Source organism: Molossus molossus, unplaced genomic scaffold (genome assembly GCF_014108415.1).
Source record: "Molossus molossus isolate mMolMol1 unplaced genomic scaffold, mMolMol1.p scaffold_m16_p_14, whole genome shotgun sequence".
NCBI classification, from domain to species: Eukaryota; Metazoa; Chordata; class Mammalia; order Chiroptera; family Molossidae; genus Molossus; species Molossus molossus.
Genome location: NW_023425349.1, coordinates 33,213,038 through 33,239,417, shown reverse-complemented (window position 1 = coordinate 33,239,417; position 26,380 = coordinate 33,213,038). Strand labels below are relative to the sequence as shown.

The following is a 26,380-nucleotide window of genomic DNA, read 5'->3' as shown; positions in this document are numbered from 1 at the left end:
GGAACCGAACCCGGGTCTCTCTGGACCGCAGGCCAACGCTCTATAACCGCTGAATCAAACTGGCTTGGGCGATTTTTCTATTTTAGATAGAGAGGAAGGGAGAGGGGGAGAGAGACAGAAACATTGATGACAGAGAACTATCGATTGGCTGCCTCCTGCACACTTCATACTGGGGATCAAACCTGCAACACGGGCATGTACCCTGACTGGGAATCGAACCAGCAACCTCTTGGTGTGTGGGACAACTCTCAATCCACTGAGCCACAGCAGCTGGACTTGCTGAACATTATTTACAATTGTTGACACTTGGATTTAAATATGTAGACTATAGTTGTGGATATGTAATATTTATTCATATCAGTGAAATTACTAGTGTTTTTTTTCCCCAACACATGGCCTATTCACTAAAATTTGTTAAAAATAACAGTGAATTAATAACAAAAAATAACCTATTAATTTAAGTATAAGCAAATCTTGGTTAAAAGCATTTTAAAATTAACAGGTTGGCCCTGGCCGGTTTGGCTCAGCGGTTAGAGTGTCGCCCTGCGGTCCTGAGAGACCCGGGTTCGGTTCCCGCGCGTACCTCGGTTGCAGTTTGTCCCCGGCCCTGGTCGGTTGTGCGGGTGGCAGCCACTTGATGTGTTCCTTTCACATCGATGTTTCTCTCTCTCTCTCTCTCTGTTCCTCTGTTCCTCTTTCCCTCCCACTCTACCTGAACAAAAAATGGAAAAATGTCCTCGGGTGAGGATAAAAAAAAAAAAAATTAAAATTAACAGGTTGTTAATTTTCACATTTGACATGCAGAGCAGAAATTTTGTCTGTTAAATCCAAGATCTGTTAAATCAAGGGCTGCAAAATCAAGGGTTTACTATACTTGAGTTATCAAAATCAGGGAGTTTAACATTGAAAAAAAATAATTTAATCCACAATTCGTATTCAAATGGTGTCAGTTGCACCAATAATGTTCTTTAGAGCTATATTTTCCTTCCAGTCCAAGATACAGTTCAGACTCATGCATTGCATTTATGTATGTATGTATGTATGTATGTATGTATCACCTGAGGATATGTTTTTATTGATTTTAGAGGGGTGGGGGAGAACCATCGATGTGAGGGAGATACCATCAACTGGTTGCCACCCACATGACCCCAACCGGGGCAGGGACAAACTGCAACCGAGGTACGTGCCTTTAGTGGCAACCAAACCCAGGACTCTCTGGTCCGCAGGCTGATGCTCTAACTGCTGAGCCAAACCAGCCAGGGCTTAAACAGTTTTTTTTTAAAAAAACATCTTAACCATTTTTAAGTGTGTACAGTTCATTAATGTTAGGTATGTTCACATTCTTGTGCAACCAATCCCCAGAGCTTTCATTTTGAAAAAGTTTTCGTCTTTCAAAACTGAAACTATATAAATTAAATAGTTACTCTTCATTCTCCCCTTTTCCCTACCCCTGGCAACCATCCTACTTTCTGTCTCTATGAATTTGAGTAATCTATGTACTTTATATAGTGACATCATACAACAGTTGTCTTTTAGTGACTGGCTTATTTGACTTAGCATGGTATCCTCAAGGTTCATCCATGTTGTAGCATGTGACAGGATTTCCTTCCTTAAAAGGTAAAATAGTATGACATTATGTGTATATACCACACTTTGTTTATCCATTCATCCATAGATGGACACTGGGATTACTTCCTCTCTTTGGTTATTGTGAATAGTACTAACAGGAACAGATCTCTTTTTGAGACCTTGCTTTCAATTAGATTGGGTACATACCCCAAAGCGAAATGGCTAGATTATATGGTAATGCTATAATTTAATTTTTTGAGGAACTGCCATATTGTTTTTCATAGTAGCAGCAACATTTTATATTCCCTCAACTGCACAAGGATTCCACATGCTAGATACTTAAAAAAAAGAAGTTTTTATTGATTTTTTTTTCAGAGAGAGAGGAAAAGAGAGAGAGAGAGAGAGAAACATCGATACGAGAAACATGGATCAGCTGCCTCCTGCACACCCCTACAGAGATTGAGTCCACAACCTGGGCATGTGCCCTGGCGGGGAATTGAACTGGGATCTTTCAGTCCATGGGATGAGCCATATCAGCTGGGCCATACTAGATACTTTATTATAATTTTTATTTAAGCCCCACAAAAATCCTTTGAGTGGATACTATTACTCCATTTCATCAGATAAAGAGGATGAAGAAATTGAGACATAGAAATTAAATTCCTTCGCAGGGTCACAGAGCTGGTAGCTATGGGTCAAGCTTTGAGCTGAGTGAGGCTTACTGCATACCTCTACTCTTTGTATTTTTCCATCCAGTCTTCTGGAAGGAGTGATAATCACGTGCCGAATGCTCACAAGATTCCCAGAGGACTGTGATGAGGCTCTCCTGGTTTGAATGCCTCTGAGATTTTGCTGTTGTATCTTTAAATTGTTTTCTTGTCCATTTTAGTTTGACTTTCTATCCTTTTTTGTAAAAAAAAAATAGAAAAGATCCTGCCCGCCCTGGCTGGTTTGGCTCAACAGTTAGAGCCATGGACTGAAGTGTCTTGGGTTCAATTCCTAGTCAAGGGCATGTACCTGGGGTGCAGGTTCCATCCCCGACTTCTGCAGGAGCTAACCAATTGATGTGTGTCTCTCACATTGATGTTTCTTTCTCTCTCTCTCTCTGCCTCTCTCCCTCCCTTCCTTCCACTCTTTCTAAAAAAAAATCAATGGAAAAATACCTCGGGTGAGGATTAACAAAAAAGAAAAAAGAAAAAAAAGATGCTGCCCTTCTTACATCTTAAAATTTTCCTAAGGCTCAAATGAGGGCGGGAGCTGTGACTGCTCAGCCAGCAGTAGCATCATTATCGACAAAGGCCAAATGCTGCTTGTATAAGTAGTTGGCGCTTAGGACTCACAGGACACCTGGGTATCTTATATAAAGGTTAAGCTCCTTCCTGGGATTTTGAGGTTTGTAGGGCTGTTTGTGCTGGCAGGCTCATTTCTAGCCTCTCTATTTGAAAAGTCAACGTTGAACTTTATTAAGGTTTCTCTACACAGAGAGGACTTTATGGTGCAGTTTACAACATTTGCAAATTATCAGTAGTAAATTTTGACTTGTTTTGACATCCTCATGCATGTTTACATACCGTCATATGTAGTAAACCCTCAGTAGCCCTATAGAATTATCCTTCAGAATCAGAGACCTGGCCTCATCTTTCTTATTGTGCCCAGTCCAGCTCAGTCAACTGGAAATTATTTTCTATAAAGCGTAGAATCCAGTGTTAATGGAGAGGGCTTTGAATTGGATGTCAGGTGACTATCTGGGTGGCCTAGGTGACTTTGGATAAGTCTTCCTTTCTGGGCATTAGGTCCCCTGTCTGCAGAATGAGCAGGTTTAACTGGATGATCTCAGAGCTCTTTCCTAGCTCTGAAGATTCTGTGATTCTATTACGTATATTGCCTTTCTCAGGTGTATTCTCAAGCTTTTTTGGAATTATTATTCTTTCTCCCTCAGGCAGATGTTTGGAGCATGGGCATACTCTTATATGTGCTTATGTGTGGCTTTCTACCATTTGATGATGATAATGTCATGGTTTTGTACAAGAAGATTATGGTGAGTACTCAAGACATAAATTTCATTGTAAAAGTTTTCTATACTGCGTACTAAATGCTTCTATTTATAAAAGTACAAAAACAGGCAAAAATAATGTATGCTGTTAGAAGTCAAGATAGTGGTTACACTTCGGAGGTGGGAAGTGACCAGAAGAGGGGCATGGGGGTTTTTGGTTTTTGATCTGGGAGCTGGTTATACTTGTGTACTCAGTTTTTGAAAACTTCTCAAAGTGTACCCTTATGAGACGTATATTTTCCTATATGTATATTTCTTCAATAAAACGCTTAACAAATGGGAAAGTAAATATGTAAGATGATTTTCCCAGTAAGAGTTTTTGTTTTATTGTCCTGAAATGATACTTACTTAGTTGTGTTAAATCACATTTTCCTATAGTAAAATAAGAGTTACTATTTATTTTTTAAGGTAAAATTTGGGTTTAGGTTATAATAAAACCACTGTAAGCTTTGTTAAAATCATACATATCAGAAATAGAAAGTGGATTTATGGTTGTGGGGTCAGGGTAGAGGATGGAGTGGCAGTGGGGAGTGACTGCTGATGGGTATGGGATTTCTCTTTGGGGTGATGAAAATATTCTGGAATTAGCCCTGGCCGGTTTGGCTCAGCAGCTGGAGCATTGGCCTGAGGACCAGAAAGTCCCGGGTTCAGTTACCACTAGGGGCACGTACCAAAAAAAAGAAAATATTCTGGAATTAGATAGTGGTGATGATTACACAACTTTGTGAAAGTGTTAAAAACCACTGACTTGCCCTGGCCGGTGTGGCTCAGCAGTTTGAGTGTTGGCCTGCGGTCCAGAGAGACCCAGGTTTGGTTCCCACTAAGGGTGTGTACCTCGGTTGCAGTTTGTCCCTGGCCCTGGTTGGTTGTGCGGGTGGCAGCCACTCGATGTGTCCCTTTCACGTCGATGTTTCTCTCTCTCTCTCTTCCTCTCTCTCCCTCCCACTCTACCTGAACAAAAAATGGAAACATGTTCTTGGGTGAGGATTAAAAAAACAAAAACACTGACTTGTACACTTTGAAAGGGTGAATTTTATGTTGTGTAAATTAGACCATTCAATTAAAAAACACCAAAATCATATATGGCAAGGAAAATAGTAAAATTGTTTTTAAAGAGTTACTATTTAAAGCAAGCTAGCAAAAGGAGATATGCAAAGATGAAGAGCCCTGGCCGGTCTGGAGTGTGGGCCCGTGGACCAAAGAGTCCCAAGTTCGATTCCGGCCAAGGGCACGGACCTTGGTTGTGGTTTGGCCCTGGCCCTGGTTGGGGTTGTGTGGGAGGCAACCAATTGATGTGTCTCTCTCACATCAATGTTTCTCTCTTCTCTCTCTCTCTCTCTCTCTCTCTCTTTCTCTTCCTCCCTTTTTTCCTCCTGCTTTATCTGAAGATAAATGTGAAAATATCCTCGGGTGAGGATTAAAAAAAGATGAAGGAGCACCATATTGTATCTGTAGCAAATCAGGGTCAGACCATCAGAGCAGCTTCTTGGAGTGTGGCTTGAATTCAGTTCTGTTGAACAAATATTTCCTGAAGGTCTTCTTTTTTTTTTTATCCTCACCCGAGGGCATTCCTCCATTTTTTTGTTCAGACAGAGTGGGAAGGACAGAGGAAGAGTGAGAGAGAGAGAGAGAAATATCGACGTGAAAGGGACACATCGAGTGGCCGCAACCCACACAACCCAACCAGGACCAGGGACAACTGCAGCCGAGGCAAGTGCCCTTAGTGGGAACTGAACCCAGGTCTCTCTGGACTGCAGGCCAACACTCTAACTGCTGAGCAAAACCGGCCAGGGCTGAAGGTGGTCTTTGTATGAGATACTGAAAGGCATGAACAAGATCTATGAAATTTGATCATTGTCCCCCAGGGACTGCATTCTTGTTGGGGACAGATCCAAGCCTGTCTATTTCAAAAGGGCAAGGGGTCAGGGATGCCATATTATAACAGAGGTATAAGTGAAGTTAATGCAGGAGTGTGCATAGGATTTGGGAGGAAGTGAGGTTTGATCAGGACATTAAAAGAAAGGTAAAAGTTCTTAAGAAAGGGATGTGGGAGGGAGCATTTCTGCTAGAGTAGACCGTGTGAGCAGAGGCATAGGATGGGAGAAGCATGCGGAGAAATGGTAAGTTTCATGTGGTTGGACCGTTGGGTCTGTAACATCCGTGAGGTAGGGAGAATAGCTAAATCAGCTCTCAGTTCCGAAGCTGCATAGTTGGAAGTGGTAGTCCCAGGTGGCCCATTGCCTCTCTCACAGAAGTCTAAGGGCACTATTCAGTCTTCAATTTAAAAAATTATTTCACTTAATAGTTTTTTCTATATCTACCCTGGGAATTGCAGTAAGAAATTTTGCCTAATATTCATGTAACCACCATCTTAGTCAGGAATGGTAAGCTAAAAATAAAAAGCTAAAGTGAAAGGTAACAAGCATTTATTTGTGATAAAAAAAAAAAAAAAGAATAGCTATTTGGGAAGCACCGATTCAGGCACAAACCCAAATAGTATTCTGATTAGGAGACACAGGCAAGGGGATTTATGAGAAAGGTAAGGGAACAATTACATCAATAGAAGGAAGGCATTTCTATTGGTGCAGATAAGCTAACATAGTGACACTAATGCTAAACAGTGTATTTAAGTCTGGTAGTCATCAGTCCAGTAGTCATAATATCTGCTTTTTGTTATACTTACAAATATAACAAATATGATTTGCTGATGGATGGGATGAGGGGAGTAACCTAAGCAAATAGAATGTTGGAGCTGCTATCAACTGAGTTGGAAAAGACTCCCAGTAAAGCAGGGATGATCAGGATTTCAGTTTTAGGAAAAAAGAGTATGTTCATCTTGTCTAATTTTTCAAAGTTATTGGCATGAGGTTATTTATTTACCAATGACAAAGTATGTATCAGATTTTCGTGTTTCTTTTCAGATTTGTGTGTGTGTGTGTGTGTGGAATCATATATTTTATCTCTTTATGCCATCCCTTCCCAGTTTTTTCACACAGATGATCACATACCACAAACACTGTTCTTTATCTTGTTTTCTTCCCTTCACAGTAGGTCTTAGAGGTCATGCTATTTCATATTAAGCTCAGAACCTCTTCACTTTATTTTTTATTCAAAAAATTTTTTTCTTAATTGAATTTAGAGAGAAAGGAAGGGAGAGGGAGAGATAGAACCATCGATGAGAGAGAACATCAGTTGTCCGTTTCCTGCACGCCCGTCACTGGGGATCAGGCCCACATCCTGGGCGTGTGCCGTGACTGGGAATCAAACCAGTGACCTCCTAGTGCATGGATCAACGACACTCAACTGAGCCACGCTGGTTGGGCCCTCTTCATTCTTTTTATTTATTTATTTCCTCACCTGAGGACATTTTTTTTTCCATTTTTTGTTCAGATAGAGAGAGAGGGAGAGAGAGAGAGAAACATCGATGTGAGAGAGACACCTCGAGTGGCTGGCACCCTCATGACCCAACCAGGGCCAGGATAAACTGCAACCGAGGTACGTGCCCTTAGCAGGAACCGAACCTGGGTCTCTCTGGACTGCAGGCTGACGCTCTAACCGCTGAGCCAAACTGGCCAGGGCCCTCTTCAGTGTTTTTTTTCTTATCCTCACCCGAGGACATTTTCCCATTTTTTTGTTCAGGTAGAGTGGGAGGGAGAGAGAGAGAGAGAGAGGGAGAGAGAGAGAAACATCGATGTGAAAGGAACACATCGAGTGGCTGCCACCCACACGACCGACCAGGGCCGGGGACAAACTGCAACCGAGGTACGCGCCCTTAGCGGGAACCGAACCCGGGTCTCTCAGGACCGCAGGTCGACGCTCTAACCGCTGAGCCAAACCGGCCAGGGCCTCTTCAGTGTTTTTAATTACTGTATAGAATTTCAGGTATAGAGGTACTTTAATGTATTTAACCAGTCCTAGGTTAATGGACATTTAAGTAATTTTCAGATTGGCATTTTGTACATTGTGAATATATCTATAAGAAAATTCCTAGAGCCCAGCTGGTGTGGCTCATTGGTTGAGTGTCAACCCATGAACCAAGTGGTTGCTGGTTGGATTCTGGGTCAGGGCTCATGCCCAGGTTGTGGGCCCATTCCCCAGTGGGGGCATGTAGGAGGCAGCCAATCGATGTTCTCTCTCATTGATGTTTCTGTCTCTCTCACTCTCCCTTCCTCCTAAAAAATGAATACAGAAAAAAAAATTTTAAAAGAATATTCCTAGAGAAGAGTAACTGGGTCAAAGGGTGTGTGAGTTAGTAATTTTGATATTGCCAGATTGCTTCCCAATGAAATTCTATCAGTTTATACAACTACCAGCAATAGCATATGTATAACTGTTTCTTTATACCCCCAGCAATACGTGTATCACCTTTTTTGATCTTTATGTTTAAGATTTTTTTTTTTTGTTATGCAGGAATTTTTTATTTAGTCAAATTTATCAATCTTTTATTGTCATATTGGGGAAGGCTTTCCTACTGAGATTATTTTAGAAAGTCCCCATATTTTATTCTAGTATTTGTGTGTGTGTGTGTGTGTGTGTGTGTTTTAATGTTTAAATATTCACATCACCTGGAATTTGCTTTGGTGTGGTTTCTAGACTTTAAACATCATTAAAAAATGTTGTAGAGATTTTTTTACATATTCCGGATTCTTGTTTTTAAAAATCTTGTAATTGTGATGGCAATGTACCCATATATACTTAGATTTAAGGTTCATTGTAAACAATAATGTGCATAAATCTGTATTTAAAATAAACTTGATAATTTCAAGTTTTGAGACAACTTATTAGATCTGATATTAGTTGGTTTTTGTTTTTTTTCTTTAAAGAATTTTAAAAATTGATTATTTAGAGAGAGAAGAATGGAGAGGGAGAGAGAGAAACATTATTGTGAGGGTAAAACATTTATTGACTGCCTCCCACACATCCCCCACCAGGGACTGATCCTGCAACCCAGGCATATGCCTCTACCGCAGTTGAACCTGGCTATCTTTTGGTGCATAGGATGACGCCCAACCAACTGAGCCACACTGGCCAGGGCAGGTCTTTTTTTTTTCTCTGTACTTCATTCGTTCTACTTTCTTTTTTTTTTATTCAGGTCTTTTTTTTTTTATATCCACACCCGAGGACATTCTTTTTTTTTTTTTCCATTTTTTTGCACAGATAGAGTGGGAGGGAGAGAGAGGAAGAGAGAGAGAGAGAGAAACATCGATGTGAAAGGGACACATCAAGTGGCTGCCACCCGCACGACCAACCAGGGCCGGGGACAAACTGCAACCGAGGTACATGCCCTTAGCGGGAACCGAACCTGGGTCTCTCCGGACCGCAGGCCGATGCTCCAACCGCTGAGCCAAACCGGCCAGGGCTATTCAGGTCTTTTTTTAACCTGGTATTTTGGCTGATGGGCTCACACTAAAAGGAGAGGTGTCAGCTCTTTTTTGATGTTTGTTGTGCTTGTATTCATAGTCTTATCTTTAAGCTGTAGTTTCTTAAGCCACTTAGCTATTTTGTGAGGTTTTAGTTGAGTTAAATCAGATATTCTAATCTGTAACTGGGCTCAGGTAAAGTACAGCATTTCATAGTATACAGAGTGGTGCAAGATGGAGCCACTGTCATCAGTCATGTGTCACTGTCCCAGTCAAGGAAGAATTACCTTATATAGGTTATATGGGGACTCGCAAGGGTGCCAGTGCCATTCCATATACTAAATATTGATAAAGCTTAATTTCTGTCTGATTTTTTAGATAGAAAATGAATATAAATACAAGTCCTAATATTTTCTTCCTACACCCGAGTATATCTTCTTACATACCTGCTGGGATGCACCACATGCACTACTACAGAAGACCACCCACCAATCAGGAAGAATGAGTGACCAACTCTACATGTTCTTTAGGTAGCCCCTCAATTAATGTAATCTCTCTCAGCCCAGTTATTGAGTGTCAGTAAGTCAGGGATTCTTTTTTTCTGGAAATTTTATGAAGTTATGTCTGTGCTGAATAAGGACAGAAGTGACTGTCAGTATAACTGGGTCTAGGATTGACATCCTTCTGTGAATATGGAGCCTTCTAAGAATGCCTGACTTCTTGGTTATGAGTATTTGGCAATTGCAATAAGACCTTATTCCATAAAGGATGACTTTAATAATTGTATCCAGGAAAAGTTTTGAATACTTGCCTTGACCATACAAACTTCTCAATAAAGATGTCTGACTTCGAGCAATCTAAGTTTCATATACTCTGTGGATATACACCCAATTTAAGAAAAAATGAGGTACTGTGTGATTTCACTAACTATAAACTTTAATTTTAAAATAATTATATCTCGGCTACTCTCTCCTTAGAGGTAGCCCGGCAGGCTAATTCCCAATAAACCTGCACTTCTGGAGACCCTGAAGAAGAAAAAAAATTATATCTCCTTTTTTTAATCCTCACATGAGGACATGCATTGATTTGAGGGAGAGAGAGGGGAAGGGGAGGAGAGAGAGAGAGAGAAAGAGAGAGAGTGAGCACGTGACACATCAATGTGAAAGAGAAAGCATCAATCAGTTACCTCCTGTATGGGCCCCAGTCTGGAGTCGAACCTGCAACTTAGGTATGTGCTCTGACCGGGAATTGAAACCGCCACCTTTCGGTGTACAGAACCGCGCTCCAACCAACTGAGCCACACTGTCCAGGTCTATATCTCTTCTTTATAGCAATGATTGTATAGGGTTGTAATATTTGATTTGTGATGTTAAAATGATGTAATCCACATGTAAGTAGAATACTTAGCAAGTGGGCATGCATTCAGTTCTCAAATAATATCTAGGCATTGGGGCATGTTAAACAGAGGTGGGCAGAAGATGAAGGGAGCACATATCTTTGTTTTATCCTGTTGGAAAGTACTAGTTGATCTGTCAGATTATTTCTACCAACTCTGACTCTTGAATAATGAGCATAATGCACAGTTCTATAGATTTGTAAATAGCTAGGCATCTGCATTACAATTTAACTTACTCCTTTCTGGAGTGCTTAAGGCAAGGAAAGGTTAGTTAAAGCCTCAGTCAGTCTTCTTGGGTAGGTGATAGAAAGCAGAGGTTGGCACCCTATGGCCTGCTGGCCAAATGTGGTTCCACACCTGTTTATTTAAATAAAATGTTGTTGGGACACAACCATACCTATTTGTTTATGTATTGTCTATGGCTGCTTTTGCACCACAGTGATGGAGTTGAGTAGTGACAGAGATTGTATGGCCCACAGAACCAAAAATATTTACTATATGTCCCTTTATAAAAAATGTTTGCTGACTCCCTGATATAGAGTTAGTGCTCTGTAGTGGAATGATCGTCCGCAGGGCCTGCCTGCTTCTTTCCTAGAACATCGACCAGGAATGTCCAGGCTTGTAGTTGATCAAGAAACTGACATTCAGTTAATTGTGCTTATAATGAAAAACAAAGTGTGTATATGGGGAAAAGTTAAAACACTACTAAGGAGTATAAAATTAGAAAAAAACTTTCTGCCCATTGAGCCCTCTGGTTTTTTCCACAGAAGCAACTATTTAGAAATGTATTATATATATTTACAGGAATTATCTATGTTTATATAAACCTGTATGTGTATATGTCCTTTGGACTTACATAATGCACACAGTTAATGGACCTTGATCCCTCCTTCTAAAACACAGTGCTTTACTTTGAAGATTGTTTCGAATGGTACATAGCAGTGTATACAGATTATTCTCTCTCTTTTTTTATGGCTATATGTTATTTATTGTGAAATCTCTTTTATTCTAAGTTTATGTATATCATTTTTAAAAAATTAATTTTAATTACACAACTAATGCATAAAAACATTCTCTGTATAAGAATTAAAACATTAGCCCTGGCTGGTTTGGCTCAGCAGTTAGAGCGTTGGCCTGCGGTCCAGAGAGACCCGGGTTCAGTTCCCGCTAAGGGCGCGTACTTCGGTTGCAGTTTGTCCCCGGCCCTGGTTGGTCGTGCTGGTGGCAGCCACTCGAGGTATCCCTTTCACATTGATGTTTCTCTCTCCCTCTCTGTTCCTCTTCGTCCCACTCTACCTGAACAGAAAATGGAAAAATGTCCTCGGGTGAGGATTAAAAAAAAGAAAAGAATTAAAACATTACAGGTACCTAAACTTCTCTTTACCCCTCTCCTACAATATCTGTTTCCCACCCTGCAGCCTTCATATTGGTAACTACTGTTATCACTTTGGTTTTTTCAGATCTTTGGTTTGTATTTGAGCTATTTTATATTTTTTTCTTAACATAAATGGTGTCATACTAACATTATTTAGTATCTTTCTTTACTCAACAATATTTGCCATGATACATGTAACATTAACTCAGTTTTATAAATAGTATATCTAGCTATTCTCTTGTTGAACATTTCAGCCGTTTTCTAGGTTTTTTTTTTTTTTTCCTGATATTGATGATGCTCAGTGAGCTACATGCCTCCTTGGACATATGTACCAAGTACTAGACTTGCTGGATCATAGGGTATGACGTTTGAAAAATTAACAGATATTGTCAAATTATGCTTCAGCATTTTTTCCCCAAATTATACTTTTACCAGCAGTATATAAGAGTGCCTGGCCCTGGCCGGTTTGGCTCAGCGGTAGGGCATCGGCCCATGGACCGATGAGTCATAGGTTCGATTGCAGCCAAGGGCATGTACTTCAGCTGTGGTTGTCCCCGGCCCTGGTTGGGGTTGTGCGGGAGGCCAGTTGATATATCTCTCTCGCATCGATGTTTCTCTCTCTCTCTCTCTCTCCTTCTCTGTTCCTCCCATTCTGCAGATAAATGGAGAAATATCCTCTGGTGAGGATTAAAAAAAAAGAGTGCCTGTTTCCCTGTACTCCTTCCAATATTGTTATTCATCAAAATTTTGGATCTTGGTCAATTGAATGGGTGAAAATGGTGTCTGATATTTTATTAATATGTCTTTAATAGAGAGTTTGAAATCATTCTAAATGTATTTTTTTCCCTGTGAACTGCCTGTTCATGGCATTTGCTCTTTTTCTTATTAAATTATAAGAATCCTTCTACAGTAAGGAAAATAATCATTGCTTTCATTTATTGAATGTTTACTATTTGCCAGGTATTGCTGTGTGCATTCTATATCGATTAGCTCATTTAATCCTCAATTAGGTAGATACTATTGTACCTTTTTTTTTCTTTTTTTTTTTTATCCTTACCCGGGGACATTTTTCCATTTTTTGTTCAGGTAGAGTGGGAGGGAGAGAGAGGAACACAGAGAGAGAGAGAAACATCGATGTGAAAGGAACACATCGAGTGGCTGCCACCCGCACGACCAACCAGGGCCGGGGACAAACTGCAACCGAGGTACGTGCCCTTAGCGGGAACCGAACCCCGGTCTCTCAGGACCGCAGGCCGACGCTCTAACCGCTGAGCCAAACCGGCCAGGGCTGTTGTACCTTTTTTTAAAGATAGACTTATTAATGCTTTCTTTTTCTTTTGGAAAACATTGTTGTTAAATTGTAGTACATCTTGCTCTTGCCAGGTGGCGCAGTTGGTTAGAGTGTCGTCGCACGCACCAAAAGGTTACAGGTTTGATCTCCTGTTGGAGCATGCGTGGAAGGCAACAGATCAGTGTTTCTTTCTCACGTTAATGTTTTTTCTCTCTCTCTCTCCTCACTCCTCTTAAAAAAAAAATCAATAAAAACATTCTTAGGTGAGGATTAATAAATTTAGAAATAAAGACATTGTAGTATAATTTTATAATTTTTACAGCCATAAATGAATGAGGAAGCTCCTTAAATACTGATATGAAATGATATTCAAGATGTAGTGTTAAGGCAAAAAACAAGGAATGGAACAGTATAGTGTACTAACCTTTTTTAAAAAAAAAGTGAAGTAGGAGGAGGTATATTTATATTAGTTGCTGTTTCTTCTGGAAAGGAATATTGGGAAAGAGGGATAGAAGGGTGACTTTTCATTCTATGCTCTTTTATACCTCTTAAATTTTGAATCACGTAATGGTTATATTCCTCACCTAATTGCTCTGGCCAAGACTTCCATTACTATGTTGAATAGAAGTGGTGAAAGTGGGCATCCTTGTCTTGTCCTTCACCTTACAGGAAAAGCTTTCAGTCTCTCACCATTAAGTATGATGTTAGCTATAGATTTTTCATATTATTTTTATTACGTTGAGGTAGTTTCCTCCTATTTATAGTTTGTTAAGGGTTTTTTGTTTGTTTGTTTGTTGGTTGGTTTTTTTAATCATGAAAAGGTGTTGAATTTTGTCAGATGCTTTTTCTGCATCAATTGACATTGCAGTTTATTCTTCATTCTCTTAATTTGGTGTATCACATATATTGATTTGTGTATGTTGAACCATCCTTGCATTCCAGGAGTGAATTGCAGTTGGTCATGGTATATAATCTTTTTTATTTTTATCCTCATCTGAGGATATGTTTACTGATTTTTAGAAGGGGGGGGAGCATTGATGTGAGAGAGAAACATCAATCGGTTGTGCCCCAACAGAGGATCAAACTTGCAACCTAGATATGTTTGACCAGGAATCAAACCTTCAACCTTTTGGTGAATGGGATGATGCTCCAACCAACTGAGACACTAGGCCAGGGTGGCATATAATCCTTTTAATAGGTTTAATATGCTGTTGAAGATTTGCTAATAATGGCTTTCTTTTAAAAAGTAGAACAATAAAATTTTATTTATTTTTTCTAAAGTAGAATGATAAAATTTTTATGGAGTTTTTTTGAACTCCAAAACTGATGTGGGAAGTGGGGAAGGTGCCTTCTGCAGGCTATGTCTGAGTCTCTATCTGTAGGTTTATAGAAATAGATTATATTTTTGAGTTGTGCTGAATTTTCTTCTGACTAGAGCAACTAAAGCAGTCTTCTTGTTGTTGATTTTTTTTTTTTTTTTGCTTTTCCCTCCACTCCCCCTCCCCCCCCCCATTAGGAGATAGAGATTCTGAGGTATATGTTTCATATTTTTATGACCCTTGCACATGGTTGGTCAGAAAAAGTAAAATGTTTGTTGTCAAGCTTATTCTTTATTGTAACAAAAGTAATACTTAACAATTCATAAGATTTTCTTATTTGCCAGACTCTGCTCTAGTGAGGTAGTTACTATTATTGTTCCCCTCTTATAGATGAGGAAACTAAGAGGAGACCTTAAATAACTTACTCAGGATCTAATAACTAGTAAGTGGCAGAGCTGGGATTTGACCCCAGCTAGTCACGCTCAGAGCCCATTCTCATAAGCACTATGAAATATTATTTCTTAACTCTGGTGGTTCTAGTCTCAAGAGCATCATAGACTCCTAGATGGGAGAGTGATCCCCATTCTAGTTTTCTTTTTGTGTCCTTTAACTTGGGGATGATCCCAGATATCCCAGTTTTTTAGATTTACCAAGACTACCAGTTTGTTCTTCCAGTTCATATCAGGTATTGTGCATTGGCTTTCCACTCACTTTAGGCGTCATCTCTGGTAGGGCAACTTATTGGTTCTCATTTTCTTCATCAGTAGTATTAGAGCATTGTAGTAATCAGTTATTTCCAAGGTCCATTCAAGCTCTGAGTAGCAATAAGTTCTTTGATTTCTATTTATTCACATTGAGTTTTTCTTCTTTGTTTTGGCCTTACAGTTTCCTCTTGAAATTTTGAATCTTGATTCTAATCTCATGTAAAATCAGCTGTCCTTGTCAGAATTGTGCCATTTTGCACATTTCTTTTTACTCCTCACCCGAGGATATTTTTCCATTTATCCTCAGATAAAGTGGGAAAGAGGGAGAGAGAGAAACATCGACATGAGAGAAACACGTTGACTGATTGCCATCCGCACGACCCTGACCAGGGTCAGGGATGAACCGCAATCGAAGCACGTGCCCTTAACCAGAATTGAACCTGAGACTTATTGGTTCCAGGGCCAACGCTCTAACCACTGAGCAAAACCGGCCAAGGCATTTTGCACATTTCTTAAATATCTCTAATCCGAGTTAATTAAAAAACCGAACAGAACAGGACCACTCCTAAGTGTTCTGGGTATTGGTTTTTAGTCTGCATCATATACACTTAGCTAAGATTTTGTGGTCTTATCCACACAGAAAAATAAGTGACCGTTAATACTGTACTGAAATTGAACTACATTATATCTATTGTTTTCCTCATTTACTGACTTAACTCCAAACTTTGCTGTTTTTTGAAACCTATCCAAACCTAAACTTCTGTGGTATTTATTTGCCTTCGTTTGTAGTTACTGCAAGTTCACATTCATATGGCAGCCATGGAATTAATGCTCTTAATTATTAATGTATTGTTTCACCAGTACAAGGTGAATGTATCAACATGCAAACGTCAGTATTCTCTACTTCTATTATTTATTTGAGTGCACTAGTGGATTCCATATTAATCCTTTGGGGGAGGAGAATTACCTTAAGATAGTATAAAAGTGTTACATCCTACTAGTAGATATTTGATATTTTTTGGTAAATCAAATATTTCTGCAGTGGGATGAATATGGTACAAAATGTCTAATTCTACTTCTTGTTCAGTAGAGATTTAGCCCTGCTAATTAATATTATTTACTAATGCTGTCTATTCTTTGTTTCTCCTCTGAATTTCATTTTTTAGTTTTTCATGTGTTTGCAAGTTGAAAATTGATTCAAATTAGGACTTTTATGCATTATTGTGGAATTTAATTTCACACATTATAGATTTTGGAATTTATTGTAATCTTGGCTCAGAACTATTGTTCCGAGTCGCAGTGTAATAGTCTGCTGGTTGAATCTAATTAAGGTGTCGTATCACTTGCATGCAGTATGTATTTTTGCCTAGAATGTTTTAAAATTCCTCACTTGGGAATAACACTTCCCTCAGTTCTTGGTTTGATTGAAAAACCCAGCAATATTTGACATATTGTATGTAACTCTTGTTTAAGAGGCAGACTTTGTTTATTCTTTGCATTTGTTGACTGTTTTAACCAAAATGCTCAACTGCAATTTCCAGCATGATTACTGATAGATTGAGTATTAATCTTATTAATGTCACCTATATTCATTTGCCATCACTGCATTCAAAGACAAGCATGACTGTACTCCAGTTCTGGGTACACAAATATTAGGGAAATATAAATAATTTAGTAAATGAAAGTTGAATAGCTTGAAAGTAAAATAGCTTTCTAACAAGTATAATTTATAATTTTAAAGAAAATGAGCAAATTATCTCTTAATGAGATTATATGTTATAATTACAGAGCTGAGTACAGTACTGTGATTATATGTTGGAGCAATCGCCTGCTTTTTCTAGCACCATGTGAAAAATGAACAATTTCAAGCCCATTAGGATTCCCAGGATTATTTTATTAGCCCATAGATCTTTTTTCTCTCCCACTTGGTTTCTCTCTTCATTACATGTTTCTTGCTCTCTTTTGCAAGGTGAGCGTCCCTTAAATAAACCAGAATTCTCCAAAGGCTGAGCTTAGACCAGGGTGAAGGGGCACAGCCGTGGTAGTCACAGGGTCTTTTATAGAGCTGCTCTTCCTAGGCAGAATAGTTCCTCTCAAGGTCTTTTCTGTCTGATCCTTAGATATATACTTTCAATATTTAAATAAGGAGCCTTTCTCCCTGTCTACTACTGGGCTTCCTTAGACCTTCCAGCGCAGTACAATAGAAAAAGTACTGTATCTATCTTTCTTCTAGTCCTATCTTTACCCTTTTTATTGCTCTGTGACAATGTTTCTCAACTTTGGCACTATTGATATTGTTTTTGTCATTAATCCTCACCCAAGGATATGTTTTTATGGATTTTTAGCGAGAGAAAGGGGGTTGGAGGAGAGAGAGAGACAAACATAGAAATATGCACCCCAACCAGGGTTTGAACCCACAACCTAGGTATGTGTCCTGATGGAAATTGAACCCGCAGCCTTTTGGTGTACGAGATGACACTCCAACCAACTAAACCACTCGACCAGGGCGCTATTGACATTTTGGACTAGATAATTCTTTGTTATGGGAGCTGTCCTGTACATTGTAGGATGTTTAGCAGCATCCCTGGCCTCTATCCATTGTGCCCATAGTAGCCCCCAAGTCATGACAATCAAAAATGTCTCCAGACATTGCCTGATGTCCCTTGGAGGACAAAACCACCTCCAGTTGAGAACCATTGTATTATAATATTGAACAAGCATTTGATTTCCCTGACTAAGATGTAGTTTCCTCATCTGTGTAATGTGGTTAATAACCCCTGCCTACTGCACAAGGTAAAAATATTTGTACAAATGTCCTGTGGGTTTTAAAGTACTGTGTACAAATAAGACATTGAATTAAGCCTGGCAGCAGACCTCAGCACTGGGCTTTGTTTCTGCCAGTATTTCAGTGCAGAGAAGGAAGCTGAGAATGTCCAGTCATGGTGATGGGTTACAGGCCTTATGACTTGTGGAAGGTACTCTGCAGAGTTGTTCTGTCCTAACCAGAAAAGTGGTGGGTACATTTCAGGAGGTGACATGAACAGGACATGACTAGTTGATGTGTTTCTTGCCAGGAAATCCTGAGATCCTGAGGCAGCTGCAGCTCCATTAGGAGTGCCTTTGGCATTTCTCAAAATGACTAGCCTTTTAAAAGAAACTGCACTGATTATTTAGTGTTCTTGCATGCATGGATTTTGGTCAAAATGCCACTTTGCTCTACCACTTCTTTGAGTATCCCGATCTCCCTCGTATTTATTTCAGATTGAACAAACATTTACTGTCTCTTATGTGCAAGGCATTGTGCTGACCGCTTTCACACACGTTCTCTTTTATTTATTTTGTAAATCTATGCATGAAATTACTTGTTTACAGAAACTATGGTGGCAGTAGTAGTAATAATAGGTGCAGCAGAAGTAGAAACTAACATGTATCAAGTTCTTACTGTGTGCCCAGCATTGTGCTTAGTGCTTTATATGTAGTAAATCATTGAATCCTATCAAGAATTTATGGAGTAGATACTACTATAATACTTCCTTTTATAGATGAGGAAACTGAGGCACAGCAAGATTAAATAGCTTATCCACACAGCTAATAAGTGGCAGATTCTGGATTTGAATCTAAACAGTTTGTCTCCAGAGCCTATTCCCTTAGAAAATAGGGCCAGGGAGATGAAATAACTTACAAGCTCAAAGAACTAATAAGAGGCAGAACTGGGATTCAAACATAATGTATGATTTCAATCCATTTCTGTTTCCATTGTGCTGAACACCCCACGTCTCACTCATTCTCTCTGCCTCTTTCTGGATAGGATGCTTCTGTGGTACTAGCTTGCAGCACAGCATAGGATATCTATTAAAAGATTCTTCAGGAATTCAAGATGGGATGATATAAGGGGTGATAAAAAGAGGCAAAGAAAAATTTGGAGTCAGTCTGGTGGAGCACCCTTATTCAGTACTTTGGTCTGGATATTTTTATTATTATCATTATTATTATTTTTAATCCTCATCCAAGGATATTTTTCCATTTATCTTCAGATAGAGTGGGAGGAAAGGAGGGAGGAAGTTGTGGGGGCATTGATGAGAGAGACACACCTATTGGTTGCCTCCTGCACTACCCCAACCAGGGCTGGGGACCGAATATTAATTGAAGTATGAGCCCTTGACCAGAATCAAACCTGAGACTCTTTGGTCCATGGGCCGATGCTCTAACCACTGAACCAAACTGGCCAGGGCTGGATATTTATTTTTAAATCTGCTTTTCGGTAGAATTCTGCTACGTTTAGTTATGAGTACTTTTTTTTAGGATGCTAATTTTTGAATTTAAAGGCATAACGTTTCTCTTATTATCCTGGTTTGGTTATGGATCTGTTAGCTGTGTGTTAGAGCAAACCAGAAAGCGCTAGAACCTGGCAACAGACTTATCCTTGGGGTGGGTAGGTGCTGATAAGAGAGAGTTAATGTGAGGAAGTTAAACCCTTATAGATGGTATATTAGTTTCTCCTAGGGTTGTTGTCACAAAGTACCACAAGGTGGTGGCTTAAAACAACAGGTATTTATTCTCTCACAGTTCTGGAGGCTAAAAGTCCAAAATCAAAGTGTCATCAGGGACGTGTTCTCTCTGAAGGATCTAAAGGAGAACCCTTCTTTGCCTTTTTCTGGCTTCTGGTGTTTGCCAGCAGTCCTTGGCATTCCTTGTCTTGTAGATGCATCCCTCCAGTCTCTGCCTGTCTTTGCGTGGCCTTCTCCCCTGTGTGTTTGTGTCTCTGTGTCTAAATTTCCCTCTTCTAATAAGAACACAAGTCATATTGAATTTAGGGTTCACCCTAACCCAGTGTGATCTCACCTTAACTTGATTACATCTGAAAAAGATCCCATTTCCAAATAAGGGCGCATGTACGAGATCTGGGTGGACATGAATTTTGGGGTGGGGCTGGGATGGAGCACTGTTCAACCCAGTGTATATGGCGTCCAGAGTAATTAGCAAATGGCTCTGCATACAGTCAACCTTAGGGAAGACCTAGTGGAGTATGTGGGGGTTCTGACCAGTGAGTAGGGCGTTACAGGACACTTCGGGCAGCAGGTTGTGATTGGAGATTGAGGTAGATGATCACTATCTGATCACTGCAAGTAGGTAGGAGAGTCCTTACCCTGGGCTGGTCTCTACTTTCTATTGGACCCTGGCAAGAGCGAGGTAAAATCTTTGAGGTACCAGGCAAATGGTCAGTTTACCAAGAAAGAGATCAAGTCAGGTACTCAGGATTTGAATCATGAGAAGCCTTGATCTCAGGAATAAGGAAAAGCTCAGATAGGAGAATGGTGCCAATTAGGTGAGGACCAGGGCAACTGTGACTTACTGCCGAGTCCTAGAGAGTTGGTTGAAGCATCTAGAAATTCCCCCTTCCTGGGGATAGGCCTGGAGCCCCGGCAGCACTGAACCTTCAGCTTGGGGTTAGGTTAGCCATGGATGAGGGACAGTAAAGAGAAATGGAACAGGGTTTTCATTATTATAATTCAGAAACAAACTTTGTCAGTTTCTGACACTGGCAAGTATTAAGCCCTTGGCTAGGTATAAATAAGAGTGGGTTTTCTGGGTAATAGCAGGTGCTTTAGATAAAGGAAAAGGAAAAATTTTAATAATAAATGTCATTTGTAGAGTGAAAGCTTTGTGCTTCCTAGGAAACACTTTGTGGGTCAGCCGGTCTGCTGTCATCGGAGAGGCTGAGTCAGAGTTTGAGTTGTTCTGATGTCAACACCTTTTCTTTTTAAATTCATTGCTTGATAAGGCTTCGTTGAAACTTTATTTCTTTAACATAATCAAAATCATTACCTGTTTGTTTCTCCCTTCACCTTTGAGCTGGACTGATTCTTGGTCAGAATTACGTCCTAGACAGTACATGAGAGCAGAGAACTCCAATGCCTGTGCTAGTCAGCGGCTCCTTCACCCACCTACTCCCACCCTTCTAGCCTCATCCAGTTACGGCAGACGTGGCCACAAGCATGCGTGCCTGCCTTGTCTCCCTGGCCTGTGTTATATGTTTCGAACCCAGAGTCTTTATTCACTTAGTTTTGTCTTTCATTAATTTTGGACACCCTCTGAAGTTTGCCACATCAGGATATGTTCCTTAGCTTCCAAAGGTACCATAAACAATTCTTTGCTGAATGTGATGATTCATAAAATTTTACATACCAAATCATTTGTTACGGATAAATTGCTAGAAGTGAAATTGCTGGATCAAGGATATGTAATTTTGAATGCTTTTTATACATATATATTTCCAAATTACTCTTCATAAAAGTTTATACTCTCTCATTGTCCCTGAACTCTTACTAATACTTAGTGATTTTTTTTAAGTTTGTCAATTTGACAGACAACAAATGGCATCATATTTTTGCTTAAATGTATTACTTTTTTTTTTTTTTAATACTCACCCAAGGATATTTTTCCATTTATCTTCAGATAGAGTGGGAGGGAGGGAGAGAGAGAGAGGAACATTGATGTGAGAGGGACACATCAACTGGCTGCCTCCCACACAATCCTGGTCAGGGCTGGGGACAAACTGCAACCAAGGTACATGCCCTTGACTGGAATTGAACCTGTGACTCATTGGTCCATAAGCTTACACTCTAACCGCTGAGCTAAACTGGCCAGGGCTAAATTAATTACTTTTTAATTACTAGATTAGTTGAACAGTTTCATATTTATTGGCTACTTATAAATTCTTATTTGGGGCATTACTGTGACTATTTTTTGCCCATTTTCTTTTGAAATGTATGCTTTTTTATCCCATTCCTTCATTTATTAAACAGGTATTAAATGAACACCTTTTATATGCTAGGGCCAGACAGTCTAGGTGAACAGCACAGATGAAATCCCTGTGATTGGTTGGTCCGAGTGCAGTGGGGTCTTACAAAATCCCTGTGATTAAGGAGCTTATATTCTAATGTAGTGAGACAGAAAATTAACAAATAGCCCTGGCTGGTTTGGCTCAGCAGTTAGAGCGTCGGCCTGTGGTCCGGAGAGACCTGGGTTCGGTTCCCGTTAAGGGCACGTACTTTGGTTGCAGTTTGTCCCCGGCCCTGGTTGGTCGTGCGGGTGGCAGCCACTCGATGTGTCCCTTCACGTCGATGTTTCTCTCTCTCTCTCCTTTCCTCTCTCTCCCTCCCACTCTATCTGTACAAAAAATGGAAAAATATCCTCAGGTGAGGATAAAAAAAATAAAAAATAAATATGTCATTGGACAAGTGGGGAGGGGACTATAAGGAAAAGTAGGCATGAAAGGGAGGTAGATAATGATGGGATAGAGGAGGGGCAATGCTATTAATAAAGGTGGTCAGGGGAGGCACTGATATTTAAGTAGAGATCTGAAGAGGATTAAGGCACCAGCACTGTTGATATTTGGGGAAAGCATTAAGGCAGAGGGAGTAAAGGGCAAAGGCCCTAAGGCAGGACTGTGTTTGACATGTTTGATGAGTGAGAGGAAGAGTTAGAAGGTGAATTTGAGAGGTAGCAAGGAGTGGGCTGGATGTGGGGATACAGACCAGGCAGGGCCTTACAGTCAGAGTCAGGAATTTGAATTTCATTCTGAGCAAGATGAGTAGACATTGGAGAGTTTCGAGTAGTAAAGTGACATGGTCAGATCCTCTTTTTTTTTTAGAGATCTAATTTGCTTTATTAAGTAATTCATGGATTGGGCAGCATCTCATCTATCGACTAGAAATTTGCTCCCAGGCCAGATGATGCAGGTGAGTGGAGACTGGACTGTGGGGGACAGTGGTGGAATCTGGAAGACCAGTCAGGAGCTTCTTGCAGTATGCCAGATGAGAGAGTTTAGTGATGTGCAGGCAGTGACGAGTGATTCTGGATGTATTTTGAACATGGAACCAATAGATTTTGCTGTTGGGATTGGATGTGAAGTGGGAGAGGAGTGAAAGATGATGCTAAGGTGTTTGACCTGAGCACCTGGTAATGCAGTTGCCACTTGCTGAGTTAGAAGTGGGGGTGTTGTGGGAAGAATGGGTTTGGTGGAGAGCTTTTGATGTGATGAAATGCATTAATCTTTTGTCATTTAGGTAGAAATGGTTTTTTTCCCCCTCAATTTGCTGTTAATTAACCTTGTAATGGTGTTTTGCTGTACAGAGATGCCAGCTTTTTATTTTGTTATCTGTTAGACTTTATAATTTTTGTTTTTCCTGTCATGTTTAGAAAGATTCTAAAAATAATCACCCGTGCTTTCTTTGAGTACTTGTATGGTTTTGTATTTGCATTTAACTCTTTAATCTCTGTGGAATTAATTTTGGTGTAGACTGTGAATTACAGTTCAATCTTAATTTTCTCAAATAATTAACCTGTTATCCTGGCATCATTAAACAATTTGTTCTCTGCTAAGAGAAATGATTATATCATTTTCTGTGAATTGGGAAACGGGTATATGGCAGGTTGTATAGAGGTATTCTATCACGTGTTAGTGTTTAGCAAGCTCCTGGTCTTAATTTTAGTTGATGACTTGGTGATTGTACTTTCTGAGTATACAAGATTAGAAACATTTGTCTTCTGAGTGAATCTCTTCCATTCCCAAAAGAGGTGCTTGCCTTAGAAGGTGGCTTTCATCAGTTTCCCTTAATGACCATGAATTCTGCCTTGTGGATGATATGTGACCTGATTTTAACCACAGCTATGTCCTGCCACCAAATATGCTTTTCTAAAGCTATCTCATTTTGTCAACTGATAATTGTTCCAAGATTATAAACTAAAATTTGCTTTAGCAATACAAAATTGATTACAATGCATAATGCAGATTCCAAAGCCCTATAACCTTTGTTTTCCACTTTTGCAGTCTCTGTACTCTAGTCCTTCTCTGATATGTAGATAATTTAGAGGTTTATAGTAGTGTTTAATTTACTGTATTTTTTTTCTTGAAGACAAGAAATGGATTTTTTATGTTATTAATAATGTTTACCAAATTTTATAGTTGGGTGAAGCCTTCAAGCTTGGAAGTAAACCTCCAGCATGTTGGTTGTTACTGTAGAAATTTGTGTCAAGGCTGATTGAACCTAAATCTCTTTAATGTTTTTTTTTGTTTTTTTTTTTTTTATGCAGAGAGGGAAATATGAGGTTCCTAAGTGGCTTTCTCCCAGTAGCATTCTGCTTCTTCAACAAATGCTACAGGTAAACTTTGTTACTTAGTATTTTTAAATAATAGAAGTCTATTGGAATTGTTTGACCCAATTTTAACACGTCTTTGGTGCTACTATATTTGGAGGACAGCACCATTTATTTATTAGTTTAAGAAATTGCATTTATTATGTCTACTGTGCTAATATCCTCTACTAGATGCTTTCTTAATTCTGTTGCAAATGCATTTTTGTTTAGACCTCTATTGCATGTTTTTGCTGATGTGGTTTTTTTCTCCTTTTTCGTGAGCATTGTCGGTTGCTTCCCTGTCTTCTGTTTTCTTGCTCCCACTCTTACACATTAGATATGTAGTAGATTCTTAACAAATGCTTAAATGAGCTGATGTACAATTGAGTGGACTTCATGATCTAGTGTAGTGGTTCTCAGACGTTAGCAGATGCCACAATTGCCAGATGGGCTTGTTAAAACACAGATCCACTGGGTGCCACCCTGGGGTGTCTAATTCAATAGATGTGGGGCAAGACTAAGGATTTGCACCTGTAACAAGCTCCCAGATGACTCTGATGCTGCTGGGACACACTCTGAGAACCACTGATTTAATGGAATGGCCTCAGAGTGAAAGACGGGGATGCTGAGGTCTAGGTATCTACCCTGCTGGTCAGTGTGCACATCGCCCACCCTAGTTCTAATCTATAAAGTGGAGATTCTGGGCCTGGCCTCACTGTTCTGTATTGTTATGAGGATAAAATGAGATTAATAGGAAACACTTTAAAAATATGAGTACCCTATTAGTGCAAATTTTTTTTATTATTATGTATTCAGAATATTTCCTGTTTTCTCCATCTATTAAATGCCATCTCTACTTTTTATTCAAAATTTACTTCAGGTTCACTCACCTTGATTAAGTAGGGCCAGACTACCAAATCTCTGTAATGAGATTAAAGCACCTCATCCTTTCTTCTAAAAGCCAAAAAACTTAATCTTTGTTGATTAATTTTTCTCTCCTCACATTTGAAAATTACAAATGGAAAAGAAAGGTGTGCTTTTCAACATGTTCTATGTGATTGTAAGCTCATCGGGAGGTAGAGATTGCATATTCAGTGTGAATGCCCTGCATTGTGGCTGCTTGAATATTAAATTGGTGAATATTTCCTGTGAATAGGTGTTCCAGCAAAAGACTATTACATCATACAATAGATTGACTGAACTTCATGAATAATGTCCATACCAATGAAGTTCGTGTTTGTTAAACATTTATCTTCTAAGCCTATGTTGGTTGCTATAGTTTTCTTGCTTCTATTGCTTTTTAAAAAGAATTTATTCCAAGGCCATTTTAAGGTCTTTGACAGCATTTTTGTGATGATAAAGTTTACATCTGTTCTGATGAATTTTGAGTTCTCAGGAGGAAAAGAGTTGTTCTATGTTCATTTGGAAATGCTAATTTCTGGCTACTACTCAATGGCCACTAGGTGGACCCAAAGAAACGGATTTCTATGAAAAATCTATTGAGCCATCCCTGGATCATGCAAGATTACAACTGTCCTGTTGAATGGCAAAGCAAGAATCCTGTAAGTAAAATGAAATGTAGTAGAAAATTTTTGTTTAAATTTGTATGATCTTTGTGTGGATTTGTCTAAATATAAAAGAAAATGTATTTCATGGACATTCGTCAGATTGGTGTTTGGGAGACTTGCAATCTAATTAGTATATATTTGCCTGTTTATATCTAGGAGAGTGGTTATTAATCTGGACTGCACATGAGAATCACCTTTAAAAAGATGCCTGCACTCCATCTCAGAACAATCAATAGGTATTTTCAAGGCTCTAGGTGTTTCTCATGTGCAGTCAAGATTGTGACCAGTGCTCTAGGAATCATGGGCAAGTTACTTAACTTTACCAAAGCTATTTATTCAGCTGTAAAAAGTAGGTTAAACCAGTTTTATCTACTTCCCAGAGTAGTTATGAGCTTATAGTTAGGTTTTCAAACTTTTAAATCTGGGGACTCCTTTATGCTCTTAAAATTTGTTTATTGATTCATTTAAAAGTAACAGTAGCAAACCTATTATTACATTTTATTGCAAATACATGTTTTTATGAAAAATAACAAATAAATTTAGTAAGAAGAGTAGCATTGCTTTACATTTTTAGAAATTTCTTTAAAGTCTAGCTTAATAGAAGACA

At 39.3% G+C, this 26,380-nt stretch overlaps 1 protein-coding gene across 4 annotated transcripts in view; it reads left to right on the top strand.

The window, feature by feature from the left end:
• MELK (maternal embryonic leucine zipper kinase) overlaps positions 1-26,380 on the top strand; it is a 96,566-nt gene that overhangs the window by 12,325 nt on the left and 57,861 nt on the right. For all 4 annotated transcript variants that reach the window (XR_004959502.1, XM_036261334.1, XM_036261333.1 and 1 more), the window contains 3 exons: positions 3,509-3,607; positions 24,164-24,232; positions 25,669-25,767. Coding sequence is in view for 3 of the 4 variants with exons in the window: in XM_036261334.1 (XP_036117227.1) it covers positions 3,509-3,607; positions 24,164-24,232; positions 25,669-25,767 (267 nt within the window). In the remaining variant the exon portion in view is untranslated. The remainder of the gene's footprint in view (positions 1-3,508; positions 3,608-24,163; positions 24,233-25,668; positions 25,768-26,380) is intronic.